Here is a 20,449-nt window from a genome sequence, read left to right on the forward strand (position 1 = left end):
AGTGTACAGGCAACGTTTTAACACGGCTAACTGTCACACAAGTGTAAACATAGCATGAGTTTGCACCTCATTGGATTTTTATTTGTGTGTGTGTGTGTGTGTGTGTGTGTGTCCGTCCTGTCCAGCAATTTAGGCAGATAGTATTGTTGATGTAAATTACATTACACTTACATGCTAAACAGATAGCATATCTGTGTAAACTACACCTGGTATATAGATGATTATTTGACATTATTTCATGCTTTGTTGGGTTCAATCCCACACTTGGCCATCTCTGTGTGGAGTTTGCATGTTCTCCCCGTGCATGCGTGGGTTTTCTCCGGGTACTCCGGTTTCCTCCCACATTCCAAAAACATGCTAGGTTAATTGGAGACTCCAAATTGTCCATAGGTATGAATGTGAGTGTGAATGGTTGTTTGTCTATATGTGCCCTGAGATTGGCTGGCCACCAGTCCAGGGTGTACCCCGCCTCTCGACCAAAGACAGTTGGGATAGGCTCCAGTATACCCGAGACCCCGGCACAAGTGTGGGAGGAATTCGGTGAGGCCATGGAGCACGACTTTCGGTCGACCGCGAAGAGGTTCTGGCCAACCGTCCGGCACCTCAGAAAAGGGAAGCAGTGCCCGGTCCACACTGTTTACGGTGGGGACGGGAATACTTTGAGGCCCTTCTCAATCCCACTGACATACACTACCGCTCAAAAGTTTGGGATCACTTGGACATTTTATTGGCCAGTCTGAGATATGGCTTTTTCTTGGCAATCCTGCCATGAAGTCCAGCGTCCTGAATCGCCACTTCACTGTTGATACTGACGCTGGTGATTGACGGCTACTATTTAGTGCAGCTGCCAGGTGACAACCTGTGAGGAGTCTTTGTCTTAAACTACACACTCTCACGTATTTGTTTTCTTGCACAGTTGTGCATCGGGGCCTCCCACTCCTTTTTCTGTCCTTGTTAGACCCAGTTTGTGCTGCTCTCTGAAGGGAGTAGTTAACAGCATGGTAAGAGATTTTAGTTTAGATTTTTAGATGGGTTTTCTAATAATCTATTAGCCTTATAAAATGATGAACTTGGATTAGCAGCCATACCAGGAGATTGATGCAGAGGACTGACAGTTATACAGATAGTAGGCCTCTATGCAAAAATGTACATCCTTCTTTGAAAATCATCTGATTCATTTTCATTGTTTTTGAAATGGAAAAAAATGTTTGTGAAATGCATGAAAATGTGTTTTTCTTTGGAAAACAAAGAAATTGGCAAGTGATCCCAAACATTTGAGCGGTAGTGTACCTTCCACAGAGGAAGCAGCTAATAGCCCCCCCATCTTTTTTTCTACCACCTATAGCATCAAATCAAATCAAAAATCAAAATCAAATCAACTTTATTTGTATAGCACTTTTCCTGCAAAGACATGCAACACAAAGTGCTTTACAGAATTAAAAACAATTACCACAATTAAAAGGAAAAACAAAGAAACAAAAGAAAGCCCCTCCTTCCCACCCTCCATACTAGCCACACACACACACACACACACACACACAATCACACACAGTAGGGAGACATGGCATGGCACTGAGCAGTGGTCCCCAAACTAAGGCCCGGGGGCCGGACATGGCCCACTTCCACATTTGACCCGGCCCCTTGAACAATAAAGCATGTACATTTTTATAGGACTGGAAATGGTAACCTATTGTGAGCAACGTTACTACAAACACACTTTGCCCCAGTCATAGAACATAAACAAACAAACGACCCTGACCCTGGCCCCCCTTCAGAGGAGGGAAAAGTCATGTGGCCCTCACTGGAAAAAGTTTGGGGACCCCTGGCACTGAGGATCAAGGAAACGCCACCTTTGGGGCCGTCCACACTGGGAGGAGCCGCAGGCCGTGCCATCAAGGGGACCAGCACCCGGGCACCCCGACTCCGACAGACGGGCGGACCCCCACATTAAAGGGAGGAACCCCCAGCCGGTCGGGTCGAAGGGACCCAAGGATGGCACCCCCTCAGCAGACCCGACACAGCCCCCAGTGTGGAGGACCCCCCCTGAGGAAACACTGGAGTTAAAAGCTAAAGACTAAGAGCATAAAATAGGACTAAAAAGATAAAAACATAAGAAAAGTTTAAAAATATTAGTTAAAAGCCTGATTAAAAAGGTGTGTCTTCAATCTTTTTTTAAAAATATCAACAGTCTCCGCAGTCCTGAGGCTCTCCGGCAGGCTGTTCCACAGGTGGGGGCCATAGTGGCTAAATGCTGCCTCACCGTGGGTTTTCGTTCTGGGTTTTGGTATTGTTAAAAGGCCAGTGCCGGAGGACCGCAGGGTCCGCGGGTTGATATGGTAAAAGCAGATCAGATAAATACAAAGGGCCAAGGCCGTTAAGACATTTAAAAACCAGTAAGAATCTGTATATTATTTTAAGTCTGAAATTAAGATGGATTGATGAGAAGCTGCTTTATTGATGAGGTGGCTGTAACATTACTGACACCTAGTGACGGGTGTGGAATACTACATATCATTAAAACATACACGCACCCGAACCTAGTTTCAGTTTACATGCTTACTTACTTTAGAATTACACCCACACCCACGCAGTCCTTTCCATTCCAATGGCCTTGTGGAGAGAAAGTGTTGACAGTTGAAAGGTAGTTTGGCTAAAAGTGGATTGACGAGTTCATCCAGCAGTCATTGAAATAAATCTATGGAACAATGACATCTCCATATGCACAATGTTTCTCAATACCCAGGTTCAACCAGTTGCCCTTTCCTCCCCTAAAGGCGCTGGTGACGATTCTGGCCCAGCCTCGTTCTCCCTAGAAAACAAAACCAGACAAGAATTCGTACCAGGAGGGCCTGATATTGAAAAGTTGAATGAGAACTCAGATGTAGAACCAAAACTGATCTATCAATGTGTACTTTTGTGATTTTCTTGACTTTTGTTGTGTATGTACAGTGTACAAAAGTAGGTTTTGTACTTCATAGGTTTTGTACTGTGATGGAAACGTGTGTATAATTCACTGACATAACGGTATATATGATATGGAACATGAATCACATGTTATCAGAGAAATCATAGGAATGTTTTGGGAGGGCTGTGATCGTTGGTGTGTCCACGTGTAAATCGCATGATTGACACCTTGTCCCCCAGCAGCCTGGCATTTGTATTGAATGGTCAAATAAAGTATGCTCTTTTCATGGAGACTCACCTGTACACTATTTTAAAGTTTGATGATGATGATGACAGCCGTCTTTCTGTGTGTGTGTGTGTGTGTGTGTGTGTGTGTGTGTGTGTGTGTGTGTATCAAACCTACCCAAAACTCTCCCCACGAGTTCCTGACCACCCAGAACTCGTGCCATCCTCCGCCGTGCCCCAGCCGGCTACGGACACGATGTGATTGGGCAGTGAGAGGGGGTGGAACTCGGAGAAGATGCCCCCTGAGTAGTCCTCCAGGCCCTGGGTGGCCATCAGGGCGCAACTAATGATGACACACACGTGAGGAGGTGACGTTTATGAAAACTACACACACATACTTACTTAATTACATGTTTGGAAAATCACATTTTACCTGATACACACAAAAAATAAAAAAAACATGGCACAATATACATTTTTGTAAATGTGGCGCCCTCTATGATTGTGTTCAGAATGCTCTGGAAGACATGTTTGTATACATTCGCCGCACTAAGGAGGAGCGGTCACATGACTTAGTCAGCTGACGTAAAGTCCCCTCCTGATTCGCTGTTGTAGCTGCACGGAAACACTGACGTGCCAGCAGGTGAAGGCAATCAGCGGCTTCTGCTGTGACTGGTCACAAACTTTATTTTTTTGGAAATCGATCTAAAGAAACAACTTTACAGTAAGCCCTTCCCCTCTCACCGGCCGCTACATACGTAGGTAGGTTGCACGAAAATTGTTTGCTAGCGCCGATCGCGCCGTTAACGCTGAACTCCATTGCTAAGTTACTGCCGAGTGGCTGATTGAAAAGCCCTTCCATAAACGTCCCTGTTGATTATGTGTATGTATACGTATATGTCTCAAAACTGCCAAACGTAATGGTATCCAGTAAAGTGTCATGAATGCTACATGATGATTTGAACTGTTACTGAAACTATGAAGTGTAAATTAACTTGACGGCCATCTTGAACTGAAAATGGAATTGTTTGGAATGCGTTTACCGGTAAACTTTGACTGACACGTTGATGCCTGTACAGGTCAGGTTTTTTATAGACCCTTTTGGTCCCGCACCAAGCAAGGAAGCCCTTCAGAAGCGGCAGCGAACTGGTAGGACTAGTAGCTGTCCTTTTGGCTCAGTGGATAGTGGACTAAAGGATGGAGGATCGTTCCTCAATCCACCCTTACCCCAGAGAGTCGACTTTTATACCCAGCTAAGATTGCTGTGATCCTCTGTTTGTTAAAAATGGTCCTTTTTGTTTGTCATTTTGTTCCCCTTAACTTGCCCCCCCCCCCCCCCCCCAATAATTACAATATATAATCTTACTGACAATTTCAAGACAGTTTTCCTTACATAGCCTTAATATAACCCCTAAGAAAACGAATCAACCTTGGTCCAGTGTATTGAGCTGTGTGAGAAAAGTCAAATCAATCTAACTTATGAGGGTCAAACGTCGGGGTTTAATAATACAAGACAGTTCTGACACAAACGTTCTGACACATCTTCACCATGTTGGTGTAGGCTTCAAGCAGTTGAAGAGCTCAAATTCATAGACACTTTTGTCACCCTCTTCTGGCCGTTAGCGGTAATTACAAGGCGACGTGAGAACACGCCCCTGGGAAAAGCATTTCCCAAAACATCAACCTCAATGAGGGACGCTGGACACACGTGCACGGAGGTGCAAAGATGGTGGCAAAAACGCATCTAGGGGTCTTTTATCTGTGCCTGAAATGCCATGAAGAGGAAACGTGCAATAAAACGTATCTCTGTAGCAAAACAGGAAGTGCAGACGGGACCATTAAACATAAAGTTAATAACTTAAAGGAAAAGGACAGTGAGAGGATGAAACTCTTGTCAAGCTTGTCACTCAAAGGGATGGAGGAGGCTAGAATGTCCTTGGTACTTGAAGGGAACAAGGAGACCAAGAAAGCTTTTACAAATCAAGCATTGAGCATCATGATGCATCAAAGATGGGTGAAATGTCAACACTGAAGACCGACTAAATGGTTGCATCGCTCATACAAGAAACCGTAAGAGTAAACATTTCTCTCATAGAAGAGGATCTATTTGAAGGACTTATGGTTCTTGAAGAAGACAACCATGTGGATGCCATTGTGACAACCCCTCAAGTAAGTAGTTCAATTAAAATTTGACAACCATTCTGACGACCTCTCAGGAAGTTCAAGTATCTGATGTCTTGACTCTCCCAAAGGTCGAAATGAACTTGACAAAACCATTCAAGAGGTTAAAAAGATCCTGGGGGCAGGATACTTTTTCATTTTTAGACTTGGAACCCAATCAGGCCAAAGTGGGAGGAAGTGGCACTCCGATGCTACGGCAGCTAAGGGAATCCTTGTTCTCCAAAGCCTTCAGGAAGAAAACTGAGGAATATGTGCAGTTTTCACATATCAAACTGAAAGGAAACTGTCCTGCATGGTAGGATCTGTAAACTACACCACAAGACAAACCGGTCAGGAATCTATTTAAAGATATTTCAACATTGCTAATGTATGCACTGGAAGCAAAGCTGGATGGCAAAATGGATTGAGTGGCCCAAAACGAATGGGAAACATATAACTGACACATATTGTATGGTACTATGTGGTTATTTTGCTTAGTTTATTTTGTGTTGACAAACTTGTGCTCAACATTTCAGCCCAGTAGTTGACAGTAACGTGCAAATTAGGGATCGGCCAATATGGGTTTTTTTCGGGCTGAAGGATTTCATGTGTCTTTGTCTCCTATTTTTTGTATCTCATGTATGTTTGTCTCCTATTTTTTGTGTCTCACTCATAACTATGCACTACATTTAATCAAGTAGAACCAAGCAGCCTTGGGCAAATCACAGGACACAATCGCTTTCAGGCACATACAGTTCCGGAGCTCTCCTACACATCCACAATTTTGACTAACAACAGATAACGGGAGAACATGACGTCGGCAGCCGCAGCCTGTCGATAACGGCTGGCTCCACCCCACCCGCCCTGCGTTGGTGAGAAGACGTCGGCCGAGGAGAGGAGGGGGGGCCACCTGTGATACGCCAGAGATCTACCGACATTTCTTAGCATAATAAAAGCCGGGCAGGGACAGTTAGCTGTACTCATTTGTTCTGACCTGTAAAGTAAAGCCTACGTCTCTGCAGGTGTTAGGGGAAGACTTATGAGCCCGGAGCGCCGTGTAATCTGACTGGTCTGAGAGTAAACCATATAATTGACAAGTTCGTTGTCATCTCTTGCCTCCAACACGACACCCACAGGAATCACTGACCTAAGAACAGGAGGTCAAATTCCAACAGGGCCGATATCGATTCCCCCCCCATCACCCTTAGTCGATAGCCGATTTTGCTTGGGCCGATATTTGTGGCCGATACTGCTTTTGCTCCCTCAATTTACATGAAAAAATGACAAGGATGACAAATATTACAGGTCTCAAGTTTAAAGAAATATTTATTGAAATGTAAACACTGAACACAGTAGGATTCAGCTTTCTTAAACACACATTTAAACGGCATTATCAACTTTAAAAGGAATAAATATTCAACCATGTGCAAAACATTTCTGTCGTAGTTTAAGTTATCTAGCATCGATGTGATGACTGCTCCTACGCAGTGAGATGCACCCCCGCTTCCACACACAAACACATCCCACTGACACAATTTAGTACGACATATAAAACATTTCTCTCATTAAAGTTTTCCAATGCATTTGTGTGTGTGCGCGTGCTCAGAGAGAGCGCGCACACATAACACGACACGCATTTAACCTCAGCCCGGCGTTTGCTGAATGAAACTCCTCCAAACACCATGGGACGGAATTGCCAAGGTTGCCATTAAAGCGGTGTTGGTAACAGCTGTACATATTAGCCTCCAACTACATCAACAGCTCCCTAATTCCAACGGTAGGCACTTTTAAAGATGAAGCATTCAGCAGCATTCCTGGTTTTCACACCCACAAACTAAACTATATTTTCAAGCACGTATATTGCATGCACTTGGCGTTCATGTTTCCTATTTCAAAGCAGGTGGCAATATTTCAACTAAGTTTAACTGTTAGGGGATAATTAAAAGTTGAAAACGTACCCTTGTTATGATTCACCAGTGGGGGAGGGGTATCGTGACTGCGTGTGTTGCAGGGTCCCCCGGCAACACAAAGCTGCCCCGCGGATGCCTGTCTCTAAATCATGCGGTGGAAAAATACATCGGCGAACCTACACGCATATCGGCCGATATCGATTCAAGTAAAGAACGCAAATATCGGCACGATGTATCTACTTTGCAACCCCATTTAGGTGTCCACCCCTAAGTTTTCTGCTTGTTCCTAAAAGTTAGGGCCCACTGTGCTCCTTGTGTTGGTCTGGACGCCTGCATTACCTGATCACCTACCTGATCGGCCCGTTGGAGTAGATTTCAGCCTTCATGTGGTCTCTCCCAGACACTCTGCCGTAGTCCCCGACTTTCCACACGGTGTAGTTAGTCACTGCACTGCAGTTGAGGGCCGTGCATGTGCCGCACCGGTTAAACGGATGGCATTCTGTTGGAAACGATACCAGTAAGTCGTCAAGAACATGCCACGTTGGGGTTCCAACATCCCACTCTCAATTTAATGCATTAAAAAAAGAATTCATTAATACAAATAGGGGTGTCACAAGATATTCAGACAACTTAATTTTTTAGGAAAAGTTAAAAGAATATATTGCAGTCTACTTTAATTTCTACTACATTACACTCTTCCGCACTCAGTATGTAGGCTAGCGGTCCCGTGTCCACCCACCGAGACACACTATGAATGACAAACGGCTCACTCCGTTCATGTCGTTGTTCTATGGAACAAACGTGCCAAGGTGCAGGAACCCATGCACAGAGTGAATCAGCTCAGTGTCTATTTGGAGGTGAGACGAGGTAAACAGGCACATGGTAATATACTGAGGATGAGAAACGTGTTCATTGTCATTTTTTGTGTAATGAATTCATTTATCGTCTCAGGCCTAGTGATCACATGAGTTTGTGATTTGTATGTGTTAGGATATCAATAAAAACTCATTGTGCAAAATTTTGAATTTTTTCAACAATATTTAGAGGTTGCTCAAGGCCTCTGAATATTTCCAGAATTGCTTGTTTTTGAGGAAATTGTACCATTTTAAGAACGTAGAGCAAACTAAAATAAAACATTACCTTTATTGACTAGTCACTGTGACTGTGAGTGGTAACCAGCATAATACAAGTAAATTACATCATTGAAATAAAGGATGAAACAAACTTCTTATGCTTGTATCTCAAATAATGAAATCAGAACCATAGTATAATCTAAGCAATAATGCAATTGAACTGTTGTCACTCATATTTACAATTTAGTTCACATATTCTGCATCATAATAAGAAACAATAAGCTTAAATCTTATATGTTTAACTGAATATTAAAATCTAATGTAAAACTATAGTAATATTGCTAAATACAGTGTGGTAACTAATCACTCATAGTTAGGTGTTTTTTCTCGCATCAGGGAATCTGCTTCGATGGTCCTGGACAACTTGCAGTAAGTATTGTTTCTGTTCCTCATCTTTGGTCATCAAGGAGAGCAACACCCCTCTCTGCCAAATCATTGACAACCTTCAAGCTGTGTGTGATTGAACATGCCGTCTTGGGAGTCCCATGTGTCAGGGTCAGCCTGGAGAAAGACTGTGGCGAGGTCCAAACATCTGAAGAAGTTTAGGGTGTTTTTGGTCACAAACCGTGTTATGAGACGCTTGTTTGATTGACTTGATAGACATTGTTAATGCATTTGGGACCTTTTGGTGAATTGCCAACTCCATCCAGTCCAACAATGGCTTGTGCCATGTCTCGTTTTGTATCAGTTGGTACTGCTGGGTCAAAAAGGGCTAATGCTATCAGCTCCACATTCAAATACCACAGGTGCCCTGAAAACGTATTCATTGCATTCATTCATTCATTGCAAGGTATGCAAGGTCTTCATACCTTTTCAGACTTTGCAGAAATTGATCATTATAAGGGGCAGCGATGGCATCAGCAGCTGTGAACCAAGCTCTAGCATACAGTCCCACAATGAACACACAAATGTCGCGAATTCCTCTAGTTCCTTAAGAAGTGAGTTTGAACTGATTGCCAAATAGGTATATCTTGAGAGCGTACAATGCTTTGGCCATCCAGCGAGTATGGTGAATAGCTCCTGGTGCTATGAAACATGTGCCTCGAGGAGGACCACCACCAAAGAAGATAATGACAAGTTCCAGAATCTCCCTGTAGTCATCCCTCGGCTGGAAAGATTCAAGCTGTTCTATGGCAAATTCAATGGCATCGTCTTCGATGTTTGCCACAAGATCACATCACTTGTTACGGCTGATTTGAAGTATTCCCAATGCTTCTGAAACCTTTTTGAAGATCTGAACATCAGGACCAGAGGTGGGCCCCATGCATGTGGTTAGCAAGAAGATTAGGTCAGCAAATAAGTATTATATAATTGCATGGATAATTTTCAGCATGTTCACTAGCACAACACAACAAACAACACACAAACCAGCACAACAAAAACCATCTGTGGTAAAAATGAATTGAATGCAAATTGGTGTCATTGTCAGGGAAGTCCAATGCTGTCATAAGCTCACATTAATGATCATTATCAAACCAATAAAACATGATTGCACAAATTATCATAATGTGCGAAAACTCCTGAATATGCACAGCATACGTCAAACTTCAAAGTTGTTGAGCAACCTCTAAATATGAATCAATATTGATGAAATTTGGCTCAAATGTTTTTTTAATTTATCCTAACATATTGGTGGGGTGGGAGCATGAAATTTCAAAAGTTGAAAAATAAGGACCACCCTAGACTGTGTACCTTTTTTTTTTTAAGAGGCGGGGCCTGGGAAGTGGTGTGTGTGTGACATCAGCTATTTGACTGTTTAGGTGTTGTTAGCATTGTTAGCTGTGTCAAGAAACTCCTGTTGTGTTCTCTGCTCGTTCATAAAGCCCTTGAAGTGCATCGTGAGTCTTAAGGTGCGTTTGATATTGTGTGTGTGAATGCTAAATAACCTGTCATGGGACCAAAGAAAGTTGCAAGTGGCAGCAATTTGTTAAAGGGAAGAAAAATGATTGAAACATCTGTACAGTATGTGCGCATCAACAACAAATCCCCTCCATTCCACATTAAGAATTATTTTACAGTTGTCTGCATGTAAAGCTACATACAGTTATTCTCAAGTGTATTTTGGAATGACTGGAATGGATGAGTTGGATGTGTATGATTTTCTATGGAAAAATTGCCACTTTTCATCTGACCTAAACTGTGGTTCCGCTGTATTATGAATTGTCATACAAGTGTAAGAAGAAGTTAAGCACAATTAAAAGTTCCAAATGTCTTACTTTGGTTTATGGCTTGGTAGTTGTTGCAGGTCTCATCCGGGATGCCCCTGTGGTGTGCGTAGGCGTACACGCTCAGGTGATCTCCTCCATAGCACGACCCTGCCCCTCCGCAGTCGATGACGTTCTGAACCGACAGGTATGCTAATGGCCACGCCCCCTTGCGTTTGATGTTGATGCGATCTAAGACAGGACAACAAGTTGGCATGTTATCTTTCAATCAGTTTTTGACACAGGCATGGTCCCCTCTGTCGCTATGGTTACCGGCGAGCGCGCTGGTTGCTCCCATGGCCCAGCAGGAACCGCAGTACTGGGGGATGTGCTGGTTCCTGGTGGCGCTCACATAATTCCTCCCGTCAATGTTCCTCCAGTCCCACGACAGAGGAAGATCAGATTTGTATGGCCGAGGATGTGTCCTACAGTAAAATACATTTTTATATAAATCTCCTTTTGTATATCTGTTCTGACAGTATACAAGCGTTTTAAATCTCATAAGTAATTGAACCGCTTCAAGATAGCAAACAATAATAAACTAATAACGGATATTTACAATCTATAGTATGCAATATAAAATTAGAAAATGGGCTATACAATACTATAGCTCGAAGAGCTGTGAAAGGATTGTGGTCTGTAGAGCCCTCTAGCGGTAAAAACGAAACTAAACTGTCAAAGGGCCGACACACCACTAAAGCCGGTGATTTTAATGATTAACCTCCTTTGGTTTGAGGGAAGGAACCCGTCAATTAAATCACCTACTGGATAACTGGTGGAAAGAAAACCGAAACGTTGAAGCTCATCATTTAACTTGAGCAAGACATATGTTAGCAACAACGTTCTCACTGAAGATTACCAACAGTATAAGCTTATCACTAAAAGAAACAAAGGGTCCAATTATCAACTTACCCGATAGAGTCCGGCCTTCTGTCTTGTATGGGTTTATAACAAGGTTCATTTATGAGCCGAGAAGAGCTGCTTTGCGGGAGGTAAAACAACAAAAACCAGCAAAGACGTAGCGGCGGGACAGCAATGGAGGGCGCCATGTTGAAACTTGGAGCTCCTCCATCACGTGACCACTCTACACCATACACCCGGCACGCTCTCTCGTGGCCAGAGGGGACACGACAGCAACAACGTGAGTGTCTACTGTTTACTGTACTTATGACAATAAAAGTGTGGTTAAAAAAACATTTATCTTAATTTTTATACAAAGTTGTATAGGTGTAGTGTATATTGTCTCTGACTATAGCTGTAATTAACCCTCTTGTATAGTCAGAGTCCATTAGCAACTCCTGAATCTGCAGGCTCAGCAGGAAACTTGTATTCAACAAACTTGGTTCCCAGTTAAAATCACATTACTACCTAATGGAGAGGCCTGATAGCTGCTTGACTACAGGATGAGGCTCAGATGGTGTGTGTGTGTCGGGGGGTGGGGTGGGGGTTAGTGTGTGTGCATGTGTTCATGACGAAAGACGCAATTAAATTAGATGTGCATTTGGCTGCCAATGAGGCATGATTGAGAACACTGGATGAACCCACCACTCACCACCAAGTACATCACCTCCACTTTGCTCCATGTGATGATGTGCCTTTGGGCTGCGTGTTCTCTGCAAAGAAGTTTACAGCAGATATCCTGAAGATGATACATTGTCAGGTTGTGAGTCATGCGTTTGGTTTTAAATGTAGCTTCAAGTCGCTCAAAGAGTGTATGGAGGAGGACCTGTTGAAATGGTGTTGCTGAACATTGACCTCTTTGGTCATCACTGCTATTCCAACTATGAAACTCTCCCCCGCCTCCTACGGGGGCGTAGCTACAGCCCTCCCAAATACCTCCCAGCAGTGTGAGTGCTGCAAAACCTCCCTACTCTGATGCAATAACAACTATGAACACACTAGCTCCTTAGGGTGTGGGCGACGTGCTGGCTAGGTGCATTAGCGTGCCCAGATGCTATGGAGCTAAATGACAACAGTAAGTCATTTTAAAGCCATTATCTTGCAACAATGAGCTAATGTTAGTCATAGGAAGTCCACAATTGAAGCTCAGTCCATTTGTCCTGCACTCTCTGGTTCTGGCGTCTCTAATAAGCAGGCTGAACATCCTTTTAAGTGAAATTAAAATAGCATTCCAACAGAATAAAGGAAGGGCAGTGAGTATAATGTATATAACCGTGTTAAAGCTCCTATTTTGTTGTATTTTTTTCAAGCATTTTAAATAAGTCTGAGAGGTCCCACAACAGTATTGCAGGCATGCCCATAGTGCAGCCCGCAGGCCATTTGTAGGCCAAGGCTCATTCTTAAAAATAAAAAAAAAATCTGCAGTCATTTTACAAGTACAAAGTCAAAAAACTAAGACAAAATCTTGTGATCTAAAGAGAAAAATTCATTTTATGTCAATATTGTTTTGGAAATTTGCCCATCATCCACAATCCTTATGTGAAACCCATCCAACATCCACTGACTGCTGCTTTGCAGCTTTCAGTGGGGGGCCTGCTTTGCAGTGCATGCCCATGCACTAAAGTTGTACATTTTGGAAAATTAGGTTTCGGAAAATTTGTTCTAATTTTTCTAACTGGTGTACCCCACCTCTCGCGAGGATAAGGGGTATAGAAAATTAATGGACTGATGGATTTGGGGAATAAAGTACTGTATATATAATCGTATGGAAAAAGTTTGGGCACCCCTGATCATTTTCAAGATTCTCCTTTTTTTTTTTTAAATCCTTGGTTCGGATCATCAATTTCAGGTAAATATATCCTATAGCAGACCAACACAGTGATAGATGAGAAGTGAAATGAAGTTTATAGGATTTACAGAAAATGTGCAATAATTATTTACACAAAAGTAGGCAGGTGCATAAATTTGGGCGCAGTTGTTTTACTGATTTGAATACCTTTTTAACACTAATTATTGGAAGGCAAAATGTGTTTGGTAAGCTCGCTGACCGTTGACCTGCATACACAAGTAAAACCAATCATGAGAAAGGGTATTTAATTTAATGGCCAATTGCAAATTGTTCACCTCTTTGCATCTTCTCTGAAGAGTAGCACCATTACTGTAACCTAATAGATGCAGTATATCATATACAAAATGAAGGTGAACACAAATGTTAGCAACACTAGCATAGCTATATGTGAGTTGAAGCGCACTTACATTGTAACAGCAACATCATGCTATGTTAGCCTATTTGCTGAAGAAAAAGAAAAATCTCTCTAAACTTGCCGCTGCCACAAACTCATCAGTGTGCCCTTTTAAACAGTTGGGTCCATTTAGGCTAATCAATAAGTCCCTCTCAAGGATGGGATAAATAATGGATCAAAGACAAACATTACTTAAGATTCACATCTATCAGAGGCAATGGATCGGCACATCCCCTCCCTGCTTGGGCTTGGAGCTCAGGCCACAAAACAAGGCCTGACGACGGAGACCACAAGAGTTGATCACATGTCCGGCCTGGCCTGGCCGCCACTGGCGGTCTCTCCCAGCTTTAAGGCCATTCCAGCTGTTTGTTTGTTTTAAATCTATAACAAGTGCCCTGGTCAAGCGACCATTCATCACTTCACATGAGTACTGAGCTTTCCCATCATGCTTTGCTCTCCACTGGCTTGATGGACGGCAGAGGAAATCTACTTTGACACTGGGGATGAACTCTTGTTAATACTAAGCATTCATAATATAAATGGCTTGCTGTTGTTATTGGCAAAAGCTAACTTTCATCTATAAATTGTCATAATAATGTTTTTTTAGTAAAGTAGTTGATTTACGTCATATACGTATATTTTCTGTTTGTTTTTTTCTAGCTTCCAGTATTGTTGGTGCAAGGGGAGCAGCTCCTTCTGCAGTCTCATTTCCAAACGATAGGAGGCGCAGTTTGTACCCAGCGCAAAACAGGTACAGTCATACATTGTCGTACTTTAAATGGACAGAAACAAAGCAGAACAGTTTATGGTGTTATATCATGTGAATTGTTAATTTGGTTGAAATAAAGATGAATGGATAAAGTCTTAAATCTGAAGATATACTAACCAAGTAGGAATTAACGACATAATGACGTGATATTCGTTCAACTTGTATTCCTGAGCCCGCCCCTTTTGCCGCAAATCATCCAAGGAGGCGTGAGCAAAAACAGAAAGACACGTCATTGGCTGAAATAGACGCCAATCACAAACTACCCCCTCTTAAAATGCTCGACCAACACGCATCCGTGCATAAAGTTCAAATTCAGAGCAGTAGACCCATCGAGAACGCAAATATTACAAACTAAACGACTTCGGCTTCACTTCATATTTGTTAAAAGAAGCTTTGTTTGAAAGTCAGCACCACTTGTTGCCTCTTCTTGGCAACATTTTAACCGACTTTTCTGGGCATACCTGGGTGGCGAACATGACCTGAAGAGTTGCGTTTTGGAGGATGAGCTGCTCCTGATCTCTTCTGATGACGATGAAGCCTGGAAGTGGCCTTCTCTCGCCGCCGTGGACAAGCCGGCGCTCAGGTGTCTTGTGCGGACAAAGCAGACTACCTGGGGAGAGCTCACACGCCTGATGATGGTGATTGTGGTGGTGGCGGTGATGATGACAGCCGGGATTTAAGACATTCTTCCCCGCTGTTGGGATGCGACGGTGAGAGAGTGAAAAGAGAAAGTATCTTGTCGCCATGGCCTCGGAGACGGTCTGCGGGCTGATATTCAGGCTGATACTGCCTGTCTGCCTCACTGCTGGTGAGTTTTTAAAGTTGTTTTTTCACCCTTGTCATGCTGGGTAGCGTGTGGTGGGGATGGATGGAGGATTACGTCATGGCCCAGTCACCCTACTTCCACTACACCCGCTGATAACATCTTCAGAAGGTCAACAACAGTCATTCACATTTTTTTAAGGAACAATAACATTTTCTGGAGTTAGTAAAAAAATGAAAACAAAAAAGAAATGCAGAGCAAATGTATGAACAAGGTGGGTCCATTTCTGAACTGTGGTTTAGTTTTGGCGTGTGGCACATTGTATATACCAAAACAAAAAAAAATTGTGGAAAAATACATCGAAACACACAATGTAATCCCAGCTTCTAGTACAAACACACACAGATATCCTATCTTGGTACAACCGAGGGCATACAGTCCATCTCTGCGAACACCTTTCCCGTATTTTGATGATTTAAAACACGCCACATTGATACACATACACCAACAGCATCAACAACACTTACGATGTCCGCTCTCCTTGGCATGGTTGCGTCTTCCAGCACAAGAAGTGTACTGCAGTCCTCTGGCAAGCATTAAAAATGAGAAAGGACAACGTAAAAGTGGACATTAAAGCTGTGCTGCAGCGTATCTACGAGAACCCGATGCTGTAGATAACAGGGCAGGGGGGGTTGGAATATTTTCATGATGATAAATTATCAGCATTAAGGAGCACTGTTGCCAACCTTTGCATCTTGTTTTTACACAGAAATAGATCAGTGACGTCTGTGAAACACACAAGGTCAGTCGGGCCTTTAAATCTTTCAGCAGGGTCAAACCTTACTTTCAAATATAAAGTTTATATCCCAGAAAGGTTTATTAGGTTGTACGTACATTAGTTTTGGAGGTCAGCAGGCGGATGTTTGTTTGAGAGTGGAAAAATGCCAAATCCGTCACTCGCAGACTTTTATTGAGAACACTTGGAGGGTCCGAGTAAATGAATGTATCATCATTAGGTTGTCCTGCTTTAAACAAACTTGCAATGGTCTTACTGATGACATGATTTTGTAGTAGAAATGAATGGAAAAACAAAATAATCCATCCAGTCAGCCATCACACCATCATGCATTCATACACGTGAAGTTAAATTCCATTTTATTATACAGTCGCCCCTTTGACTGATTAGGGAATCTATAAGTTTTTCAAAAAATCTATTTAATAATTTCATGGTTGAGGCCTGTTATTGTTAAAAAATATATATAATTAAGCAAATTTTCTATTGTACACTGGTCACTATGTGTCAGTGATGTTACTGCAATGTGGGGTGAGACTTGATTCCCGGAACAACAGGCTTTTATTGCAGCGTTGAACGATCTCACAACAGGCACAATAATAACATAATTAAGGGGTGGTACCTTTCACATTTGAACCTGTACCATTATTTCTAATTTACTAATTTGATTATGTTTTAATTTAAGATAACTATCTCCCAAATGTAGACTTTCCTACATCAAAACAACATTAAGTTGTTTGCATTGTAATATCACAATTGTTCTTCTTCATTCATTCATTTTCTACTGTTTATCCTTACGAGGATTACTGGGGGTGCTGGAGCCTATCCCAGCTGTCTTCGGGCGAGAGGCGGGGTACACCCTGGACTGGTGGCCAGCCAATTACAGGGCACTTATAGACAAACAACCATTCACACTCACATTCATACCTATGGACAATTTGGAGTCGCTAATTAACCTAGCATGTTTTTGGAATGTGGGAGGACACCGGAGTACCCGGAGAAAACCCACGCATGCACGGGGAGAACATGCAAACTCCACACAGAGATGGTCGAGGGTGGGATTGAACTCAGGTCTCTGGTTAGCAGTTTTTCTGTATTCTAACTGCCACAATACTCCATAAATACTAAATAAGGAATCCCATCCATCCATTTTCTATACTGCTTATCCTCACGAGGGCCGCGGGCATGCTGGAGTCTATCCCATTTCACTTTGTGGAAATTTACAGCGATAAACCAGGCATGAATGCGGCTGCAGCCTCAATGAAATGGTGTTTGTGTTTAAATGTTTCAGGCGGTTATTTTGTGGTAGGCCGCAAATGCAAACGATGCTGCTGCGGTCCCCAGTCTGAGGTGGTTGTTTTTTTTTTTTTAGTCCATAAGTAAGACCAACTCAGTCCCACTGTAATGCAGCACTTGACAGCCCGATGCACCGCAACAGCACATCTTTATTTCCAGAACCAATGGCGAGGTCATGCATGGACTCCATTAATTCGTGGAAAGCCGTTTTAACAGTATGAATTAATAATGTGCTTGCCAGGGAGAGAATTGACTTCCCTTTTATCGTAAACATACCTTTTAATAATTTATGTTTTTTGTTTTTATTTTTTTCAAATCGCAAATGAGCACTCTTCCGTCGCTGCTGATGTGCAAGGGAGCTGACAGGAAGTAGGAAATGTAAAGTGTAATGTATGTGGGCAGCAAACTGCGATGGCGGCCATGATGAGTGCTGTCGTCACTCCTCACCTGATGATTCTTTCCAGTCGTTTTGTCCAACAAAGACTGACTCCATGTAGCAATGCATACTAGCTTAGCATGCAGTGCACTGCTTGCTCAACATGCCTGGGGCACTTTTGGTGCATGCAAATGGACGTACTGAATATGTTTTTATCTTATTTTTACTTTGTTTTGGTTTTCTTCAGCCATTGACAGGTGGACTCGCTGAAGAACACAAGTTGTTTTCAGCTTGAGGTCACAAACAGATTCCACTGAACCAAATGAGGCTCGCATTTCACTGGATGTTGTTGTGGGGTCTTTTATGATCTTGGATGACTTGTTGCTGTGCTCCTTGGGGTAATTTCGGTTGACCGGCCACTCCTGGGAAGGTTCATCACTGTGCCATGTTTTTGTCATTTATAGATAATGGCGCTCACTGTGGTTTGCTGGAGTCCCAGAGCTTTAGAAGTGGCTTTATAACCTTTTCCAGACTGATAGGTCTCAATTAATCTGTTGTGTTTTAATGGGGGAGTGATTACTTTTGTGTGCCAAACATGTAAACCACTGTACAATGTTACTCAACAATTGGCTTGTGATAAATTAGTAATGCTATCTTGTTGTGCTAATGTCAATTCATTAGTTTATGTGTGTGATACTGTCAAGTGACTGTAGATGGTGCAAAGATTTTTTGGACCGGACAGGAAGTGTAATGTTGAAACACTGCTGTGGAGGGAATTGTAGCATTTCAGTCCTGTTTCAATGAAAACCTGAATGAGTTCGCACCATGTTTTGCTGTGCTTACATTCAGTGACGGTGTGGCCATCTCTTTTGTGTGTTTATGTTTTGTCAGCATGTTGAGATATGTTCAACAGATGGCGTTTATGTGCTTTGTTATCATACTACGTAGAGTCTGCTAGCTTTGGGCAATAAGCCACACGGTCAGTGACATGCATGCAGCCTCTACCACGGTGTGCAGTTGGGACACACACGAAAAACAAGCTCAACAGTACAGATACAATTTTGGTCATCGCCCTTGATGGATGCCAGTCAGGCATAACCTATTTTTGTTTTGCTTGTTTGGTATTTTTAGAATGTTAGTATTCTGTCAAAATGATGTGCAGACTAAATATGTACATGTACACATGGATATGATTGTGATCATTTTCAAGATGTTGCTTTCTAAATGACCGGTTGTTGGGATCAGCCATTCCAGGTAAACGTATCATATAGCAGACCAACACAGTGGTAGATGAGAAGTGAAATGAAGTTTACCCGATTTACAGAAAGTGTGTAATTCAAACAAAATTAGCAGGTGCATAAATTTCGGCACCCCAATAGAAAAATGACATCAATATTTAGAAGATCCTACTTTTCCAGAAATAAACTTCCAATGAGGGTCTGGATTCTAGTTGAAGGTATTTTTGACGATTCCTCTTTCCAAAACATCTCCAGTTGAGTCAGGTTTGATGGTTTCCAAGCATGGACAGATTGTCAATAATATTTAGTCTGGGGACTGAAATGGCCATTCCACAACGTTGTACTTGTTCCTCTGCATGAATGCCTTAGTAGAATTGGAGCAGTGTTTCGGGTCATGGTCTTGTTGGAAGTCCCGGCCCCGGCGGAACTTCAACTTTGTTAATGACTGGAATCCATGCCACCTTCAACCTTCAACTTCAACAAGATTTCCAGTACCTGCACTGGCCACGTGGACCCCCAGCATGATGGAACCACCACCAAATGTTACTGTGGGTAGCAAGTGTTTGTCTTGGAATGCTGTGTTCTTCATCCGCCATATATACCGCCCCTTGTTATATCCCAATAACTCCATTATAGTTTCATGAACGATGTTCAACTATTCTGTAAGATTTTTCTTGGCCTGCCACTCGGGGCCTTAACTAGAACTGTCCCTGTGGTCTGCCATTTCCTCACTATGTTCCTCAGAGTGGAACCTGACAGCTGAAATCTCTGAGCTAGCTTTTGTATCCTTCCCCTAGACCAGGGGTGCTCATTAAGTCGATCGCGAGCTACCGGTCGATCGCGGAGGTGGTACTGGTCGATCGCGGCGTGACATTAAAAAAATATCATCCTAGCATCAATGCCGTCACTTGATTGATATACAGGGCAGCCATTCAGATGACAACTGAATGTTGCCCTTCGGGCGACCAATCAAATCAAACAACGTCTCTAAGTGCAGCAGAACTTACGATGTCAGCCTATCATCCATCCCCGTTACTTGATTGACATACAGGACAACCAATCAGATGACAACTGAATTTTGACCTTTAGGTCACCGCTCATGCGTAAACAGCGATGCAAAGTGCTAAGCTAGTCGGCGAATTGCGTCAGATTTTAAGCCCTCGCTAAAGTTTATGGTCACTAAAATGAGTGAAGGAGCTGGACCAAGTAAAAAGGCAAAAACTGGACCAAGTAAAAAGGCAAAAAACATATCACTTCCATACGGATATGGAATATTATACGGATATTATGATACGGATATTATCCATGACTGATAAACATTTGGAAGTGTGCGTGAGGCTGGCTATCAGCAGCTACTGTCCGGACTATGCATCCCTGGCTGGTTCAATTCAGTGCAAGTCATCAAAGTAAACTCAGGTAATTACAAAAAATGTTAATAGTTAATTATGTGTGTTTTGCAATATTGGCTCATTTGGTTATGTAAGGTACATCAACATACATTGTACGTACAAATAATCCTCAATACATTTGAAAAT

At 42.6% G+C, this 20,449-nt stretch overlaps 2 protein-coding genes and 1 long non-coding RNA gene across 4 annotated transcripts in view; 2 read left to right on the forward strand and 1 right to left on the reverse strand.

The window, feature by feature from the left end:
- Positions 1-1,364: 1,364 nt before the first annotated feature.
- LOC131109249 (cathepsin Z) lies at positions 1,365-12,096 on the reverse strand. The gene is given in 7 exon segments (XM_058060997.1): positions 1,365-2,809; positions 3,308-3,348; positions 3,351-3,472; positions 7,551-7,698; positions 10,549-10,728; positions 10,810-10,961; positions 11,449-12,096. Coding segments are annotated over 7 exon segments (894 nt in total). The 5' UTR covers positions 11,586-12,096; the 3' UTR covers positions 1,365-2,695.
- LOC131109251 (uncharacterized) lies at positions 3,734-6,386 on the forward strand. The gene is made up of 2 exons (XR_009120717.1): positions 3,734-5,298; positions 5,382-6,386. It is a non-coding gene; the product is annotated as an uncharacterized LOC131109251 (long non-coding RNA).
- A 2,636-nt stretch (positions 12,097-14,732) lies between the features above and the next one.
- The window catches only part of LOC131109247 (piezo-type mechanosensitive ion channel component 2), a 69,375-nt gene continuing 63,658 nt past the window's right edge, over positions 14,733-20,449 (forward strand). For both annotated transcript variants that reach the window (XM_058060993.1, XM_058060995.1), the window contains exon 1: positions 14,733-15,256. In XM_058060993.1, coding sequence (XP_057916976.1) covers positions 15,193-15,256 — 64 coding nt within the window. In that variant the 5' untranslated portion in view covers positions 14,733-15,192. The remainder of the gene's footprint in view (positions 15,257-20,449) is intronic.

Source organism: Doryrhamphus excisus, chromosome 22, assembly GCF_030265055.1.
Source record: "Doryrhamphus excisus isolate RoL2022-K1 chromosome 22, RoL_Dexc_1.0, whole genome shotgun sequence".
NCBI lineage: Eukaryota > Metazoa > Chordata > Actinopteri > Syngnathiformes > Syngnathidae > Doryrhamphus > Doryrhamphus excisus.